The 16,453-nt window shown below is 38.9% G+C and overlaps 1 protein-coding gene across 1 annotated transcript in view; it reads right to left on the reverse strand.

Moving 5' to 3' along the window:
• Nucleotides 1-16,453, reverse strand: part of UST (uronyl 2-sulfotransferase) — a 289,355-nt gene that overhangs the window by 105,465 nt on the left and 167,437 nt on the right. Inside the window, exon 3 of the mRNA XM_019638972.1 lies at nucleotides 9,045-9,200. Within this exon, the coding sequence (XP_019494517.1) occupies nucleotides 9,045-9,200 (156 nt within the window). The remainder of the gene's footprint in view (nucleotides 1-9,044; nucleotides 9,201-16,453) is intronic.

Raw genomic sequence — 16,453 nt, forward strand, 5'->3', positions numbered from 1 at the left:
ATCAGCACCTATTGAGCTCTTACTGAATGAACCCTGGAGATCAAAACAAGAATAAGCTTAGTGGGAAGACACATAAAGACAAGACGGTGGAATGCATCCCAGTGGTGTCCCCATCTCTACCATGGCCAAAACCACACTCCTGATTCTCACCCTTCTTGCTCCTTATCCAGCTTACTCCCCTCTGGATTAATGGCACTCTCCATAGTCTCACATTTGATCCGGCTCTTTCCTGGACGTCTACGGTCAGTCTTTCGCTAAGTCACGTTCATTCTACCTTTATTATCACTCTCAAGACCACATGTCCTGTGGACAGCCAAACTGGACCTCCTCCTTGCTCTTGCCTCATATCATGTCCAAGCCTGACCATGTCCAAGCCCTGGATCAACCTTCCTCTTCTGGAATGTTCTTCCTCTTCTCTTTCCATGTCCAAATCCTAACCACTCTTTGCATCTGGCTAAAATGCCTGCCTCCTTCAAGTAGCCTTCCTGGGTCTCTCCCTTCATTCAACATCCATTGATTTCCAACTCTGAGTCAGGTAATGTACTTCTTGGAGCGGTGGTTATAAAGGTAAAAACATTGGTTCTTGCTCTCAGGAAGCTCAGAATCTTGTGGGGAAGGTGAACTAACAGGGAGGTACCAACATGTGATGACCACCATTGGGTAGAAGGCACTGAGGTGAAGTACCCACCCTTGCCTGCAGATGGAAAGGCAATGTTTCCCCCAAGGAGGCATTCCTGAGTGGTTTGCAAGGACCTACAGGAGTTAGCAAGTGAAGAAAGGGACCCACGGCATTGCAGACAGAGTGGACAGGAAGATGCAAAGGACAAAACACAAAATGACATGTATATTAAAACTGCCAGGAGTTCTATGTGCCACAAGTCAGGCACGGGATCAGCAAGGCAGTTGGTAAGGACAGAGGGAAAGGTAGGAGCCAGGTAACTGAGAGCTTTGCAGGACTCTGACATTTATCCTATGAGAAATCCACAGCCAGAGAGGATTTTCTTTTTCCTGATCAGAGGTCAGAGTGAAGGATGTAAAGAAGAAGGGTAAGTTTTAGAGACAGAAAGCTTAGCTAGGAAGACAATGCACTAATCCCAGCGGGAATGATGATGTCATGAACTAAGAGAGTGCTTCTCGGTGTGGCCCCTGGACCAGCAGCATCAGCAGCAACCGGAACCTTGCTAGAAATGCAAATTCTCAGGCCCCTCCCCAGACCTACTGAATTAGAAGAAACTCTGGGGGTTGGCCCATCAATCTGTGTTTTAACGAGCCCTCCAGGCCATTTTAAGGTATAAAAGTTTGAGAAGCACAGAACGAAGACAAAGGAAGTGAAGACAGATGGAGAAGTCTTGGGACGTTAATGAGGAAGAACCCGCTGAGCCTTGTGTCCAGCTGGCGGCAGAAGGGAAGGAGAGAGTGGCCAGGCCAGCATCCTTCTCACAGCCCTAGCTTGGGTCTGAACACATGGTGGTTCCCATTTGTGGAGATGGGGAATACAGATCGGGCTGCAGAAGTGAGGGGAAATGGGTCTGGTTTTGAACATCTTTGGCTAGAACTGATGTTGCCTGGTTTGATTTCCCAGAGCTCTTTGAGGATTTTCCAGGACATATACTTCCTCTGTTACATTACAGTTGAGTTTGTGTGCTAGCTTTGGACCAGACTGGTAGCTCCTTGATAGCTGTGGCTAGGCTAATCCCCCCAGAAAATGAAGCCCAGGTACCTGTGCAGAACATATACCCCAATCATTGTTTATGTAGTGAAGATAACCCCGTTAGAAAAAAAAATGGGGAGTCAAGAAATGTATAGTTCACTGAAGACAGAATTATCATTCAGGCAATGAGTTCAGCCTTTCTGGGGCAGACCTATACATTCATTACCCTGGTGTCACGTGGAGCTAACAGGTTTGCTATTACAACATCTAGGACATAACAATACCAAACAAACTACCATTTTCTGAGTGGTGCCCAGGCTACGCACTGTACCTAGCAGCTGTCATTTCATCCTCCAATGACTCCATGAGTTAAGTATGATTATCCACATTTACAGGTTAAAAACTGAGGCACAGAAAGGCTCCATAGATGGTGTAAGTTCTCACCCCTAAGAAAAAAAAAAGGGGGGAGCCAGGATTTCAATCCAAGTCTGTCTGACACCAAAAACCCTGTTCTTTATCACTGAGCTGCAATTTCCTCACCATTCCCACTGTTATTTGATCTATACATAACTTGAAATGGGAGGAAGGGTTGGCTAACAAAATAACTCTGGAGAATTAAGGTTTATGGGGATATAAATGTTCTACCTTTCACATGATGTACTGAAAAATCAAAAGAAAGTTTAATGTGGGAAAGCATTAAAAATAATAAAAAAGTAAAAGCATTAAAATATTAGAGACAATTTTTTTAAGCTCTAGGTGGAGAAACAGCATATATTAGAACAAGAACAACAATGAATTCAAAATGTTAACAGAAAAGGAAGATTACTATGTCATGGAATATATCTAAAGAAGTTAAGTGACAATGCATCTGAAGATGCCATAGAATTGAGGTTTTAAAGAAAGGCAAGAATCAAACAGTTTATAATGCAGAGGATATGCCAGGAAGGAATTTCTAATCTTTTGCTTTCAACCTAACTGGCTGGGAAGACAGAGCGGAAAACCTATACCTGCAGTTATACAAACACAGCTAGTTAGTAGAAGACTTTGTTCCTGATTTCATGCTTGCCTGCAGACATAGTAATGACCCTACTTTGGTCTGAATTCTTGTGTCACTTGGGAACAACTAAATCTAGATGTGCTATAATTTTGCAAAACATCTTAAATAAAAGACATGGTTTTTTTTTTTTTTTTAACACATCAAAGCCCAATAAGAAGTAGCTCAGAGGAGAACCCTGTGACCCTTTAACCTCAGAGGCTGGGAGGATAGCTTGAAGGCTCAGGTTACCGACACTGGGTAGCCCTCCTGCACGGGGAAGCCCTTCTAGCAGGAAGCAGGATGGTCTTTCCACCTTCGGGACTGTGCAGTCAGAGCAACACATGCCTGCAATGAGGAAGAAGTCCGCCAGGGGGCGCAATGACATGAACTAGACAAACATGGCTGGGTCTGAATAGCAGAGAAAATCAATTTCGCCGCTATGATTGGAAGTAGAGAAGAAAACATATTTTAATTTTTCTGGCCTCTTTCATTCTTCCTCTTTTTTCCTTTTCTTTCCACTTCGTTTTCATTAGTGGACTCAGCTTTTGTTTATTGGACTCCAAGATAAGACCTTGTTTGCAGGGCTGGTAAATACATCTTGTGGCCTAGAGATGGACTTGGTTAAATTTTTAGTTTGAGTACAAGGTTGGGTCGGAACAACTCTGATGCCTGTGGACACCGTCCCTCCTATTCTAAAGTCAGGAAACTCCGAGGGTCATTCTAAGGAAACTTTTCCAAAAGGTCTCAAACAAAGGTAAGGTTCCTGGGATAAATGTGCAGGCTCCCAAGGAGACACCAATCAATAAAACTTCAGGGGACACACGATGTCTTCAGAGGTTTGAGGGAGTCTCAGGTGAAAGAGGCATTTTTCTTGCTTAGTGGAAGATTTGCTTTAATACAAGGAAAACTTTCTAATAATTAGAACCTTTTATGCAATGATTCTTCACTAGAATTGTGCATGGGGGTCCCTTTGACAATTTTTTTCTTCCCAAAGATACTACCTGGGCTCCACCATTAAGAGTCTAACTCAATATTTTGTAGTAGGAACTAGAAACGTGTTGTGAAAATCTCCTGTGAAGATTTTGATGGTTAAGATCCATTTTTTTAATAGCTCCCCACTGCCCACTGAATAACGTTTTAATTCCTCAGCCTAACATTCAAAGTTCTCCAGGATTTGACTCAAGTTCACCTTCAAGCCTTATTCTCCCACATTCTTCATGAACACTTGTTCCTTCCTGTAAAATGGGGTGATAATACTTTCCTAATCATGTTGCTTAAAAGATTAGAACTAAGATGCACATGCATCTAGTGTGCTGTCTGGTGCTCAATATACAGCATTAAGAGTAGGTCCTCAGTGAATAGTCATCAAAATGAAGAAACAACGGAGAGACCTGCTTCAAAATATGAGTGAACCTTTTCCTTTGAACTGAGGCATTAGGAAAACCTAGGAGGGAATCCCTGTGACCTCTAGACCTTTTCCAAATCTAATATTGTTTCTTCAGATGATTTTTCTTTTTTAGAGTTGCATTGCTTTATAGCCACAGCCAGACTTGGAACTTGCAGAATTGGGGAGAGCAATAAGAAAGGGAAGTTTAAAACATTATAGAAGAATTCTGGTTTTGACCAAGAGGCTACAGCAATCTAGAGCACATGGGCATAGGGTCTCTGTCTCCTCCACCTGGGCATATTTTTCAGGATTTTAATAATCTGAATAGCTGTTGAAAAGAGTTGCACAGCAGATGTGATGGCCAGCATTTCCCAAACTGTGAATTGGGGTTCTCAGGGATGCACAGGACAGCTACGAATGCTTGTAAAGAGTGCCCTGGTCAACTAAGACTGGGAACACTAGGTGAAAGCCAGTCAAATGGATTTTTAATATTTTTTTAATTGAAAGAATTTATAGTCTTTAAAATGTGAATAATTGTGAATCTCCTAGAAGGGGACACAGGGGCAGCATTTCCTAAATTTATTTATTTATTTATTTATTTATTTTTAGTGCCTTCGGGGACTAGGATTCTCAGGAACACGCTTAAGGCAAAGCTGATGTGATAGTTTTGACAGGGATTCTCAACCCTGTTCTACGCTGTAGAATCTCCTGTGGCATTTTATTATTTAAAAACAAAAAAAAGGTTTTTGGACTCTACCCTGGAAATTTCGGAAGAAGAACTATTGAGCTACAGTGTTAAAAGAATCTGCTGGCAATCCTACTGTGCAGCCAGAACAGATAACCACTGCATCAGGAGAATGACTTTGGGATTCAGGAGGGCCTAAGTTCAAGGCCAGGAGCCAGAGGTAGTCAGTCATTCTATTCTATTCTATTCTATTCTATTCTATTCTATTCTATTCTATTATTTGGAAAGTGACAATCTTGTTGTCCTAGATTTCTCATCTGTGAAATAGGGACTCATACCCCACTCTCTGGTAAGGTTTTAGGTCCAAGAGAGTTAAGTGAAATCATAAAGTAAAACAATTAGCATGGAATAGGTGCTGTTTCCAATTTGTAATCCTCAGTAGCTTCAATATAAATAAAAATAGTAAAAGTATTTGCTTTCTTGGTCTTTTAAACTCCTATGCCAACAATTTTGCCCTTCTCTAACAAGAATGAAATAATTTTGAATTCTATGTCTGTGACATGCCTATGACCTTTGACTTTTAGTATCCTGAGAGCAGTGTCCTGAAATGTAGTGTCAGACCATTAACAAAGACGGTTATGAATCTTTTGGAAATCACACCCCATGTTTTCTGGAAAATCATTCTGTATCTTTCAAATTGTATGCAGTCTCAGTTTTCCAAGAGATTATTGAAGCTAGCCCAAGAAATTGAAATTTGGTTTTAGAGTATAAATGAAATGATGTCATCAAGGGTTTGCATTACATGCTCTGCAAAAGTCTGACATTTGGCCTGCAGCAGTTGTCTGTGCTTTTCTGTTAAGGCAGAGTTTTCTAAAATATAAACTTCAAACATATTTCTATTTCTATAAGGGCAGATGTAATGGGATTTTTATAGGCATTCTAACATTTGGTGTCTTCATGTTCCTTTTCCTTTTTAATAATCCCTTCAGTGACTTATTCCATTAAATAGAGTTTTAAAATTTAGGAGAGAGAGAGAGAGAGAGAGAGAGAGAGAGAGAGAGAGAGAGAGAGAGAGATGACAACTACCCTCCAGTGAGAAATGTATATGTGAATTTGACTCTGGCCAGAGAGGTTCCATTGTATATAAATGAAATGGTATAGAATGGTATAGATAATTCAAGTCTTGTAAGTGGATACTATTCCAAAGTTCATTTGTAAGTCAAGTCAGTAGTTTGGAACTCAGAACACATTTTCTCGGAAAATAAATGTTCTACATGGTGGCTAGAGTCCTGGGCCAGCCCACAAGAGCCTGTTTAACTCGTACTGCACCTGAAGTAGAATTGTTATTAACGCGAGAGAACAATGTTTCCATGGGAACACATTTTCAGAGTTCTACTTTTTAATGTTGAGGACTACTGACTTTAAAATTTTAACTTGTCTACTAAATCACTTCCCCCCTTTCCTTTAATAAATTACCAAGAAGAGGAGCTATTCATACCACAAATTATTTCTTGAATATATTAGGTTAAAATAATATTTTTTTCTCCACTTGTTTCATGCACTTTGAAACTTTAGTAAAATGATACATATAATAAGGAAAAGAGTTTCTTTAAACATTCTTGAACTACTTCAAACTTGGTTTCTTGTCATGACGCTTCCTGGTTCTTTCTGCATGTCACAGTCCGGTCAGCTAGCTGCAGAGAGGCAACTGTCACTGTCATTTGTTGGTACATCAAAATTATTTATTTGGTGTTTTTTTTTTCTACCATGTCTTTCCCTTGAGTTTCTAAAATTTGCCATAGAATTTAACAAGAATCTGGAATAACTAAGTAGTAAAATATATTCTAGGTCACACTGACCACAGGAATCAGAAATGTTTCAACTACAATATACACAGATTATGCTAGAAGTTGTATAAATATATCACAGAATCACAGGGCTGGAAAGAACCTTAAAGGACTGTCTAGTCTACTCTCTGGCTTCTAGACAAGCCAATCATTCCAAACAGATGAGAGCTAACCTGTATTTTAGAGGACAAAGATGACTTTGTCTTTAACCCTTACTAGATTGAACAGTTTACACACCGTCAGTAAATTATTGTTAATTTTTAATCTAAACTTTTCCGTTTCTCGTGATTGTTCTTCATCAGAAACAAAGTAGGTTTATTTGTGTAAATTCCCACAGTATATTTAAATATTGTATTTTGTTATCTCTCTTCTCGGGCATTCCTGAATATCTCGGTGTCTAATATTTTAGTTACCTTGGGCCCTTGAGGTTGTTTGTACTCTTTAAGTACTAAAATTGAGCTACTGTGTTTTATGAGGCTCCTGAGAACTGAGCATAGTTTCCACACATAGAAATATTTAAGTATAATCTGATAAGCAGACCTGAAATTCAAAGGAAAACCAAATTTAATAATTATAATAAAATTGCAATAACATGGGCTATTTATTTATAGTCAGTCTTTCTGGTAGTGAAAAAGGCATAACCAGCCTAATCATATTAGCCCTTCAATCATCTGTGGAAGTCAGGGAACCTGTGCCTATTAAAGTTATTCGTAAAATGTGATATCCTTAAATGTCACCAAACAAAGCTTTTCTATTGAGGGCCTACTCCAGAACCTACCAGGGTAGTCTCAGAATGTGTTTTGTTGATTGCTAATGACTATTTTAGACTTGATACTCGGAGACTCGTTAGTGGAAGTTTTCAAAGGAATGGGCATTTTGACCTCTATATTGTAGAAGACACTAAAATACTGGCTTATGCAAAGTACTGTTGGCTACATTACTGTCTTAAAATAGTCCCACTGTCCCCCATGGTATATGAGAAAGAAAGGTTATTGGAAATTCCCTTTGTGAGGGTTTGAATGCCTCAAAAGTGAGGATTATGGCACAAAGAAGTGGACACGGACATGGGTGAGAATTCCCATAATTAAGGTCTCAATCTGACTGTAAACCACGTGCCTTGTTTATTCCTCAAACTTATGTACTCGTTGGGTGGCGTAGTGGTTAATTTTATATACTTGGCTGGCCAAGGGGTGCCCAGATTCAGCAGGGTTTCTGGGTGTGTCTGTGAAGGTGTTTCTGGATGAGCTGAGCATTTGACTCAGTGGACTCAGTGAAGCAGATCGCTCTCCTTACATTGGGCATCACTGAATCTCTTGAAGGCCTGCATAGGACAAAATGTGGAGGAAGATGGAATTTGCCCTTTGTCTCTGCCTCACTGCTTAAGCTGAGGCATCTCACATTACTTGGACTGGGCTTTACCTCATTGGCTCCCCTGATTTTCAGGCCTTTGGACTCAATTACACCAGTGGCTTCCCTGAGTCACCAGCTTGCAGATGGCAGATCGTGGGGACTCTCAGCCTCCCAATGTCTCATAATCTCCTTTTACATCTATTGATCTGTTACTCAATTGGTAAGTATCTCCATCTTAACTTGTTCTGTTCTCTGGACAACCCTGACTTATACTGGTGGCTACTCGTCCATTCTAAGTATCTAAGGGGACGGAAGCGACTCTGTGACGCCAGGCCAACCAACTTGACCCTGTAAAATGACCTTGAGAGCACTAGGCCTAACTTTTCTACCTTAGCAAAGCACCTCAGTGGAGCCTGTTGCCCCTCCTGTTGTATAAGCTTACAAAGTAGAATCTGTCTGCATAGCTTCCTGGCAGAGTATCGCATCCCTACTCTACCACCATCGTGTCCACTTGTGTGGCTCGGGCTGTATCACATCAGAATTGTTCCTGGGAAGTGGGGTGATTCTGTTGCTACCATTGAATATGCCAGATGCTGCTTTGGAAGCTCAAGATCCCTTCAGTTTTCTTAGCAGGAAGCTCTTGCGCCCATCAACCAACCTGTCAGATTCCTGGCCCAAGAGGGTTTTCTCTTTATTATAACCACAAAGACTTAGGACACGTGTGAGAAAACGCAGAGGAAGAAATACTAAAATAAAATTTTCTTGTGTTTTGCTCTCAGGATGTCAGCATTATTTATAGCTCAGTAGTGTAACAATTTGAGATGTATGCACCGCTAATTTTAGCTAAATAGAGTGTACGCTGTCCTTCACTGGTCTTAATAATCCCTTCATGGAAACTTCCTGGTTTAAAGACTTCCATCAGAACAACTAACTTAAATTTCCTCCCACACTCTGGCAAAAATACAGTATGAAATTGCAACTCTGGCATTCATTGGTTAGGGGTTTGAAGGATGTCCTATAAAGTACCCACTAATTACACAAATGAACTGAAGCAAAGAACAATTTAACCATGGTCAAAGACAACTTACTTGTTCATTTTTAGTAAGCCTGGTTTTGTTGTGAATGTCTGACGTGACCAAATTAAATCCGTGCTTCTCCGACAAGATTCTCAGAAGCAAGACCACAGTACGACTCCCACACTTGCCTACTCTGTTATATACCACCTGGCTCGGGAAAGGTAGCACCTGGGAAAGAACGAGAGAGCACGTATGAGACTTTGGGTTAAAATACTTAGGATTCTTCCCTCCATTTCAGAACAATAAATACACAATCAACCTAAATGAGGAGGATTCACATGAAGTTAATGAGAGAGGAACTCATATTTATCTTCATAGCATAACGAGAGAAGTGCTGGATTTGTTACCTTGCTCTCTTCACTGGTATTTAAAACTGGTAAGATTTCATGCCATCTATAAAATTGATCATGGAACTTCTTTTTTTACCTTAGTAATAAAATATATAAACATGTGCTTTGATGATAATATTCTTTTGTAAGTTATATTATGCTTTATTAGAACTTGTAGAGCGCTGAAGGAAAAACATAGTAATTTAAAAAGTGGAGACATAATTTACATACAATAAAATTCATCCTTGAAAGTGCACAATTTAGTGGGTTTAGTCTATTCACAAAGTTGTGAACCATCACCACTAATTCCAGAACATTTCCATCACCCCGAAAGAAGCTGTGTCCCCATTAGCAATCACTTTTCATTTCCCTCACTACTTTGGTGTCTTGAAACCATTTATCGCCTTTCCGCTTTTATGGTTTTGCCTATATCATTCTAGACATCTCATATAAATGGAATCATAAAATATGTGGCTTTTTGTGTCTGGCTTCTTTCACTTAACATAATGTTTTTAAGGTTCATCAATGTTGTAGTAAGAATCAGTACTTCATTCATTTATATGGCTGAATAATATTACATTGCATGGATATGTCATATTTTGTCTATATACTCATTGGGTTGATGGATATTTCAATTGTTTTCACTTTTGGGCTACTAGGAATAAGGATGCTACAAACATTTGTGTATAAGTTTTTGTGTGAACACACATTCTCAATTCACCTTAAGTATATCCTAGGAGTGAAACTGCTGAATTATATGGTTTAATTTTTTGAAGAACTGCCAACCTGTTTTTAATACAGCTGCACGATTTTATGTTTCCATTAGCAATGTATGAGAGTTCCAATTTCTCCACATCCTTGACAACACTTTTTTGTTGTTGTTAGTCATGGCCATCCTAATGGGTATGAAGTGATATCTCATCACGGTTTTGGTTTGCATTTCCCTGATGACTAATGATGTTCAGCATATTTCATGTGCTTATTGGCCATTTGTATATTTACTTTAGAGAAATGTCTACTCAAATCCTTTGCCCATTTTAAAATTTGGCTATTTTTGTTGCGTTTTAAGAAGTCTATATTTATTCTGGATTTGCTAATATGTGATCTGCAAATATATTCTCTCATTCTATGAGTTATCTTTTCACTTTCTTGATAGTGTCCTTTAATAAAGGTAGGAAAGGTGTTTTTTTTTTAAAGATTTTATTGGGGAATTGGGAGAGGGGAACAGCATTGGGGAATTGGGAAAGGGGAACAGACAAGTTGCTGTCCTTTTGTTCTTCAGTCTAGTTGTGGAGGACATTGCTTCACTGGCCCATGTTGATATTATCATTGCGCTCTTCCCAGGTGAGGCAGATCGGTTGCCAGTCATTGGACAGCTGCTCACAGGGGCTCTTGCAGCTCACGCCAGCTGCCCGGCTGCTCACGCTGTCTGCCTGCCTCTCATGGTAGCTTATGGCAGCCCACTGCAGCAGGGACTGCAGCCTACGCTGTCACTAGCAACTCATGGCAGCCCAGCTCCAGGTTGAGCTGTTGTTCACCATCTTAGCTGTAGAGAGCAGTGTCACTGGCCCTCATGGGGGATCTGAACCTGGGCCCTGCTGCTCAGAGCTGGTGTCCCAAGCCAGCTCTTAACCAACGTGCCACTCAGCCAGCCCATGGAAAGGTTTTTAATTTTGATGGAGTCTAGTTTACCCAATTTTTCTTTGGTTGCTTATGCTTTGGGTGCCCTATCTAAGAAACCGTTGCCTAACCCAAGGTCACAAAGATACACGATTATTTTTTTTAAAGGATATTAACTAGATTTATTGTGATGATCATTTTACAATGTATACAAACATAGAATCATTATGTTGTACACCTGCAATTAATATAATGTTGCATGTCAATTATAAAAGATACACATTTATGATTTCTCATAAGAGTTTTAAAGTTTTATAATGCTAACATCTAGGTCTTTGATTCATTTGAGTTAATTTTGTGTATGGTGTGAGCTAGTAATTTAATTTCATTCTTTTGCACATGAATATACATTTGTCCCAGCACCATTTACTGAAAAGACTATTCTTTTTCTATTTAACTGTTTGGTACTCTCAGTGAAAATCCACTAATCATGCATGTATGGATTTATGTCTGTACTTTCTATTCTATTCCATTGATCTATATGTTCATCCTTATGCCAGTGCCACAGAGTTTTGATTACTATTGCTTTGTCATAAGTTCTGAAATCACAAAGCAGAACAAAGAAGAACTTTGTTCTTCTTTTCCAAGATCATTTTGGCTATTCTGGATCCCTTGCATTTCCATGTGAATTTTAGGGTCACCTTGTTAATTTCTGCAAAAAAGCCAGATGATATGTATATTTTTTAAGACAGTTGATATTTTGATAGGGATTGTGTTAACTCTGTAGATCAACCTGGGGACTATTGCCACCTTAATAATATTAAGTCTTCCAATCCATGGAAACAGGATGTCTTTCCACTTACTTAGTTCTCTTTTAATTTGTTTCATTGATGTTTTGCAGTTTTCAGTGTACAGGTCTTACACTCCTTTTATTCTTTTTGATGCTATTATAAAAATAAATGGAATTGTCTTCTTAAGTTATTTTGGATTGATTGCTCATTGATAGAAATGTAATTGATTTTTCCATATTGATCTTGTATCCTGCAATTGTTGAACTCATGTATTAGTGCTAATATTTTTTTTTTGGTGTGCATGTTTTAGGATTTTCTATATACATGATTTTATCTTCTGCAAAGAGAGAAAGTTTTACTTCTTCTTTTCCAATATGGATGCTTTTTATTTCTTTTTCTTTTCTAGTTGCTCAGTTATAATGAACTTGATAAACTAAGGAGCCATTATGAAAAGCATCTGATTAAATATTTATATCCCCAATAAAGATATTATTTCCATTTGGAACTCTCAGCCTTGAATAAGAACTGACAAATGATCATCAAAAGATTCCTTCATTCAGCACATATTAATAACAGAAGGCCATAAAAAGGCTCAAAGCTAAAGAATATAGCATAATATAAACATAAACATATCCCAAACTTGCCTATGGTATAGAATTTGAAATTTGGTCCTGTAATTATAGGTTTACTTATTTCCCTGAACTATTTTGTATGCAGAGTAGCATTTCATAAATTTTGAGCTTAAGGGCTAATTGTCATTAAAGTGCAACATAATATCTATATCACTCACTTAGAAACCAGTCATGTACCATTTTGATTAATTCTTTCAGTATTTTTTTTTAATAAGTGAAACCTTGTTTCTTTAGGGCCAGTCAGTATCTTTCATTAGGTGTCCTTTTATGCCTGGAACATGGCTTGATATATAGCCTCAACAGACATTGATCGGTTCTCGGTAGCTTGAGGTATTTAATGTACTGTTTACTACTAATTAGCACAATGATTCTGCTAAAATGTGAGACCAGGAGAATCTTCAAATACAGCTGATCCCCCTGACCAAATGCTAATAAAAGCCACCAAGGTAAAAAGATAGTCAGAATAGGTCATTTTACTTGTGCTTCAATCAGTTAGTACTCAAAAAGTCTGTTCTCTGGCAATGACTGCATAAGTTCAGATAGTCAGATAAATCATTTCGTTCTTAGTTATGAGATCACGACTCAGGGAGGTAGGATTGAACTTTATGATTGATGTACTGATATTAGCAGTGTTTGTAAGTCGGATTTTCCGTAATAACCAGGATGGACTATGGACTATGGTTGTGACAGAGCTGCCAACATAAGCTCAAAATTTAATTTCTTTGAAGAAATAAACTGCTCAAGAAATGAGGTGAATACATTTTCCCCTGTCTTCTAGTACAACACAGAACAGCACAGAAGAATTTGTTATGACTGAACTGAAGACCTAGAACAGGAGTCGGCAAACTGCGGCTTGCGAGCCACATGCGGCTCTTTGGGTATGTACATGTGGCTCTGAAGTAAAATTGAAAATAAAAATAAAACTATCATAGTTTCATTTATAAAATTTTTAAAGGATATTATTCACATAATGGTGATTATGGAAAAATATATTTATGGCTCTTGAATAATTTTTAAATTGTTGTGAGAAACAAGATTGGCTTTTCGTCTCAAACGGTTGCCGACCCCTGACCTAGAAGATGTGAGTTACCACATATTAAATAGTTTATTACAAGAGTGCAGGTATATCTTTTACATAAGATTTAAATGAAGAATTGAGGCACTTACTTAGAAACCATAGGTGAAAACATTTATTTTCTCCTGAATTTCTTGGGTAATCAATATAATAGCAGGCTTAGTATCTATGTACTCCCTTTTGTTAATAGCTAAAGATGTTATTTAACTTTAGGTTATTGGTTAGTTAGATTTTAAACATATGTTCACTTTAGTTCTTTCACTAGTCTTGTGAGAAGCACCAAATAATGATTATAAATATTTGTTATTTACAAACAACCTTATATAAAAACAAAAATCTCCACATCATTCCTGCAGCTCTAGCAATAATATGTGAAAAGAAAGGAGGTCTTAACAGTCCCACTGTGACTCCATTTTTACCATTTCTTTAAACACTGACATACAGCTACAGAATATGAACATAGAGCTCCTGGAATCAGTCTTGGGATTTTTGAAGACACAGAGTACACCATCACAAACATAAATGCCTCTCAAATTTATGGTAGGGCTTTAAAATCATTTTCTAAAAGAATCCTCTGGAATACCCTGGAAATTGGCAAATTTAGGGAGGCCAAATCAATATGTTGATGTTAGATAAGGTGTTAAAATTAACAACTGCAACAAGTTGATTCATCCCTGCTTTTGGTAGAACTATAGATTTGCTCCTGAAGGCTTTAAAAATCTTTGTCATCTTTTATTCGAAGTGTACTTTCTGGAATGATGGTGGGAAAAGGGACTGATATTTATGGAGGGCTGACCCTAACCCTGTCCTAGGCTTTCTGCCATGGAAACCCTTTTAATCCTTGTTAACATTACTAAACCAATACTCTAGCTGTGCATTGTTCTAGGAATTTAAATTATCAAATAATTTAAGCATTATTAATAGCACCTAAGTGACTCCCCTGTGTGACCCTCACTTCCCTATAGATCATAGATTCATAGAACAACAGAGGTTGAGCTCTAGAGCAATTTAGAATAACCCATCCATTCCAATCCCCTCCCCACCCCCACACTATCAGCCTCCCTCACCGCCCCCCGCAACACCACCATCCTCCATCACCCCACGCCTGCCCAATCTGTGTTTGACTTGGCTACAGCTTTCTTTTACATTGTCTTTTCACCCTCTCAAGTGCTCTGTGAGATATATAAGGAGTATTCTTAGATGAGTAAACTGAGGCCCAGAGAGATCATTTGACATTTTCAAGGACACAAAACTAAAAAGTGAAACATAATAGCTGAAGCCCAGTTCGGAGTTCTCCTGACCCCTAAGATGACACTGTATCTCATATACTATAACATCAAAGGATGAAAATGATTTTTAGCTTGACTTCTGCACCAGAGATAGCATTTCCTTTAGTTATGTCTTGAATGCGTCCAACCTCATTAAATGCTATTTTTCAACAGTCAACTAACTATCACAACCAGTATCATCGGCCATTACTTATCCATTCCCCAAGTTCTGGAATGCTCAGGTGGAATTGACAGGAGTCAATTTAGCCTCCCTTTCTCTTTCCTGAGATTGTATTTTAGAAGCTAATGTAAGCCCAGACTGTTAATGCAGCTAATGGGAGAAGAGTAGAGGATATAGTTTCCCTTTCACTCCTTCCCCAGTCTATCGTAGTTGGTCACAGTTGCCTCAGATATTGTGAATCACTGGGAAAGGAAAAAAATAGGAAGCGGTAAGTCATTAGTAAAATGTTTATGAAATCCTAAATACACTTGAAATGTCTAGCAAGACAAGCAAATATCCTCCAGTGATAAACTTAATGACTATGAAAGGACTTGTAAAGACCTCTTAGATCAACCTCAAAAATCCCCATTTTCTTCGACATTTGCCAATTGACAATTGTCAGAAAACTACGTCTCAACATAAATGTTCTTATTATCATTTGCACACAAAGAGTTACTCTTTCATTGAGCAAGAGTAAAGAAGTACACCCCAAAAGCCCTCATCCTCCTCCCCCTCCCCAAATGATTGCTCATTGTTGACAACTATGGTTAATGTGAAAGTTATGTCTGTGGTTTCCATTTTAAGGTCAATTTGTAAAAGTGAAGGGAGCCCCAAAATATTTCCCTCTATGAATTACATATTTTATGTTGCTTGCCTTGTAAGTCCTACACATGCCACAAACCCCTGGGGCCCGACAGGCTGGTGTGGAGCACGCCAAATAAACAGAAGTCTTTCCAAAGTCCTGAGCACAACAGTAACTAGCACCAGATGACGTCCACAATTTCAATAGCTTATTCCAGCTTTGAAATGGGGAGGGGGGAAACGATTTTCTAGGTAAAAAGTAAAGTTGGTCTGGACCAAGACTTTCATAGTCTACGATTATAAGACCCTCGGGGGACTGGTCTTGTTGGAAGAATTAACATCAATCCTCCTTTTAAGTCTTTGCAAAATGATACTCAATATAGTATGTTACAAGCTGAGGTTCCCTAATGGCTATATATTCGGATTACCTATGGAAGTTCAAAAGCTTGAGATTTCTGGGCCCCACTCTAAGACTAACAAAAATAGAACGTCTAGGATGAGGGTTAGGAGTCTAGCTCTAAAGAACTCCCCCGGGGGTCTGCTACCACTGGGTCCATTTCGAGGAACCGCTATTGTAAAGGACCCCTGGCTTTCCATGTTAAGCCGCTGAGTGGTTCCGTGCAGCCTCATGAGGGAGTAAGGTCGAGGAGAGGTTTGCCTAGATGATACTGGAGGGGGCTCTGGGTGAAAGGCATGGTCTGGTCTTCCTTGGGTTTCCTTAGAGTGCCGATGGCCTCCCACCCATAAATAAAAGTCATGATTAACCTGACAAATATGCTCACACTAGAATAAATGTCTACTCACCTAGAATGACTAGAGTACAGGTGTGCTGGTTAACTGAATGTATAGGCTCGCTGAAATTTATACCAAACACTGGTCAAAGCATGAGCCCCTTAGCACTAAT

Source organism: Hipposideros armiger, unplaced genomic scaffold (assembly GCF_001890085.2).
Source record: "Hipposideros armiger isolate ML-2016 unplaced genomic scaffold, ASM189008v1 scaffold_41, whole genome shotgun sequence".
Lineage (NCBI taxonomy): Eukaryota > Metazoa > Chordata > Mammalia > Chiroptera > Hipposideridae > Hipposideros > Hipposideros armiger.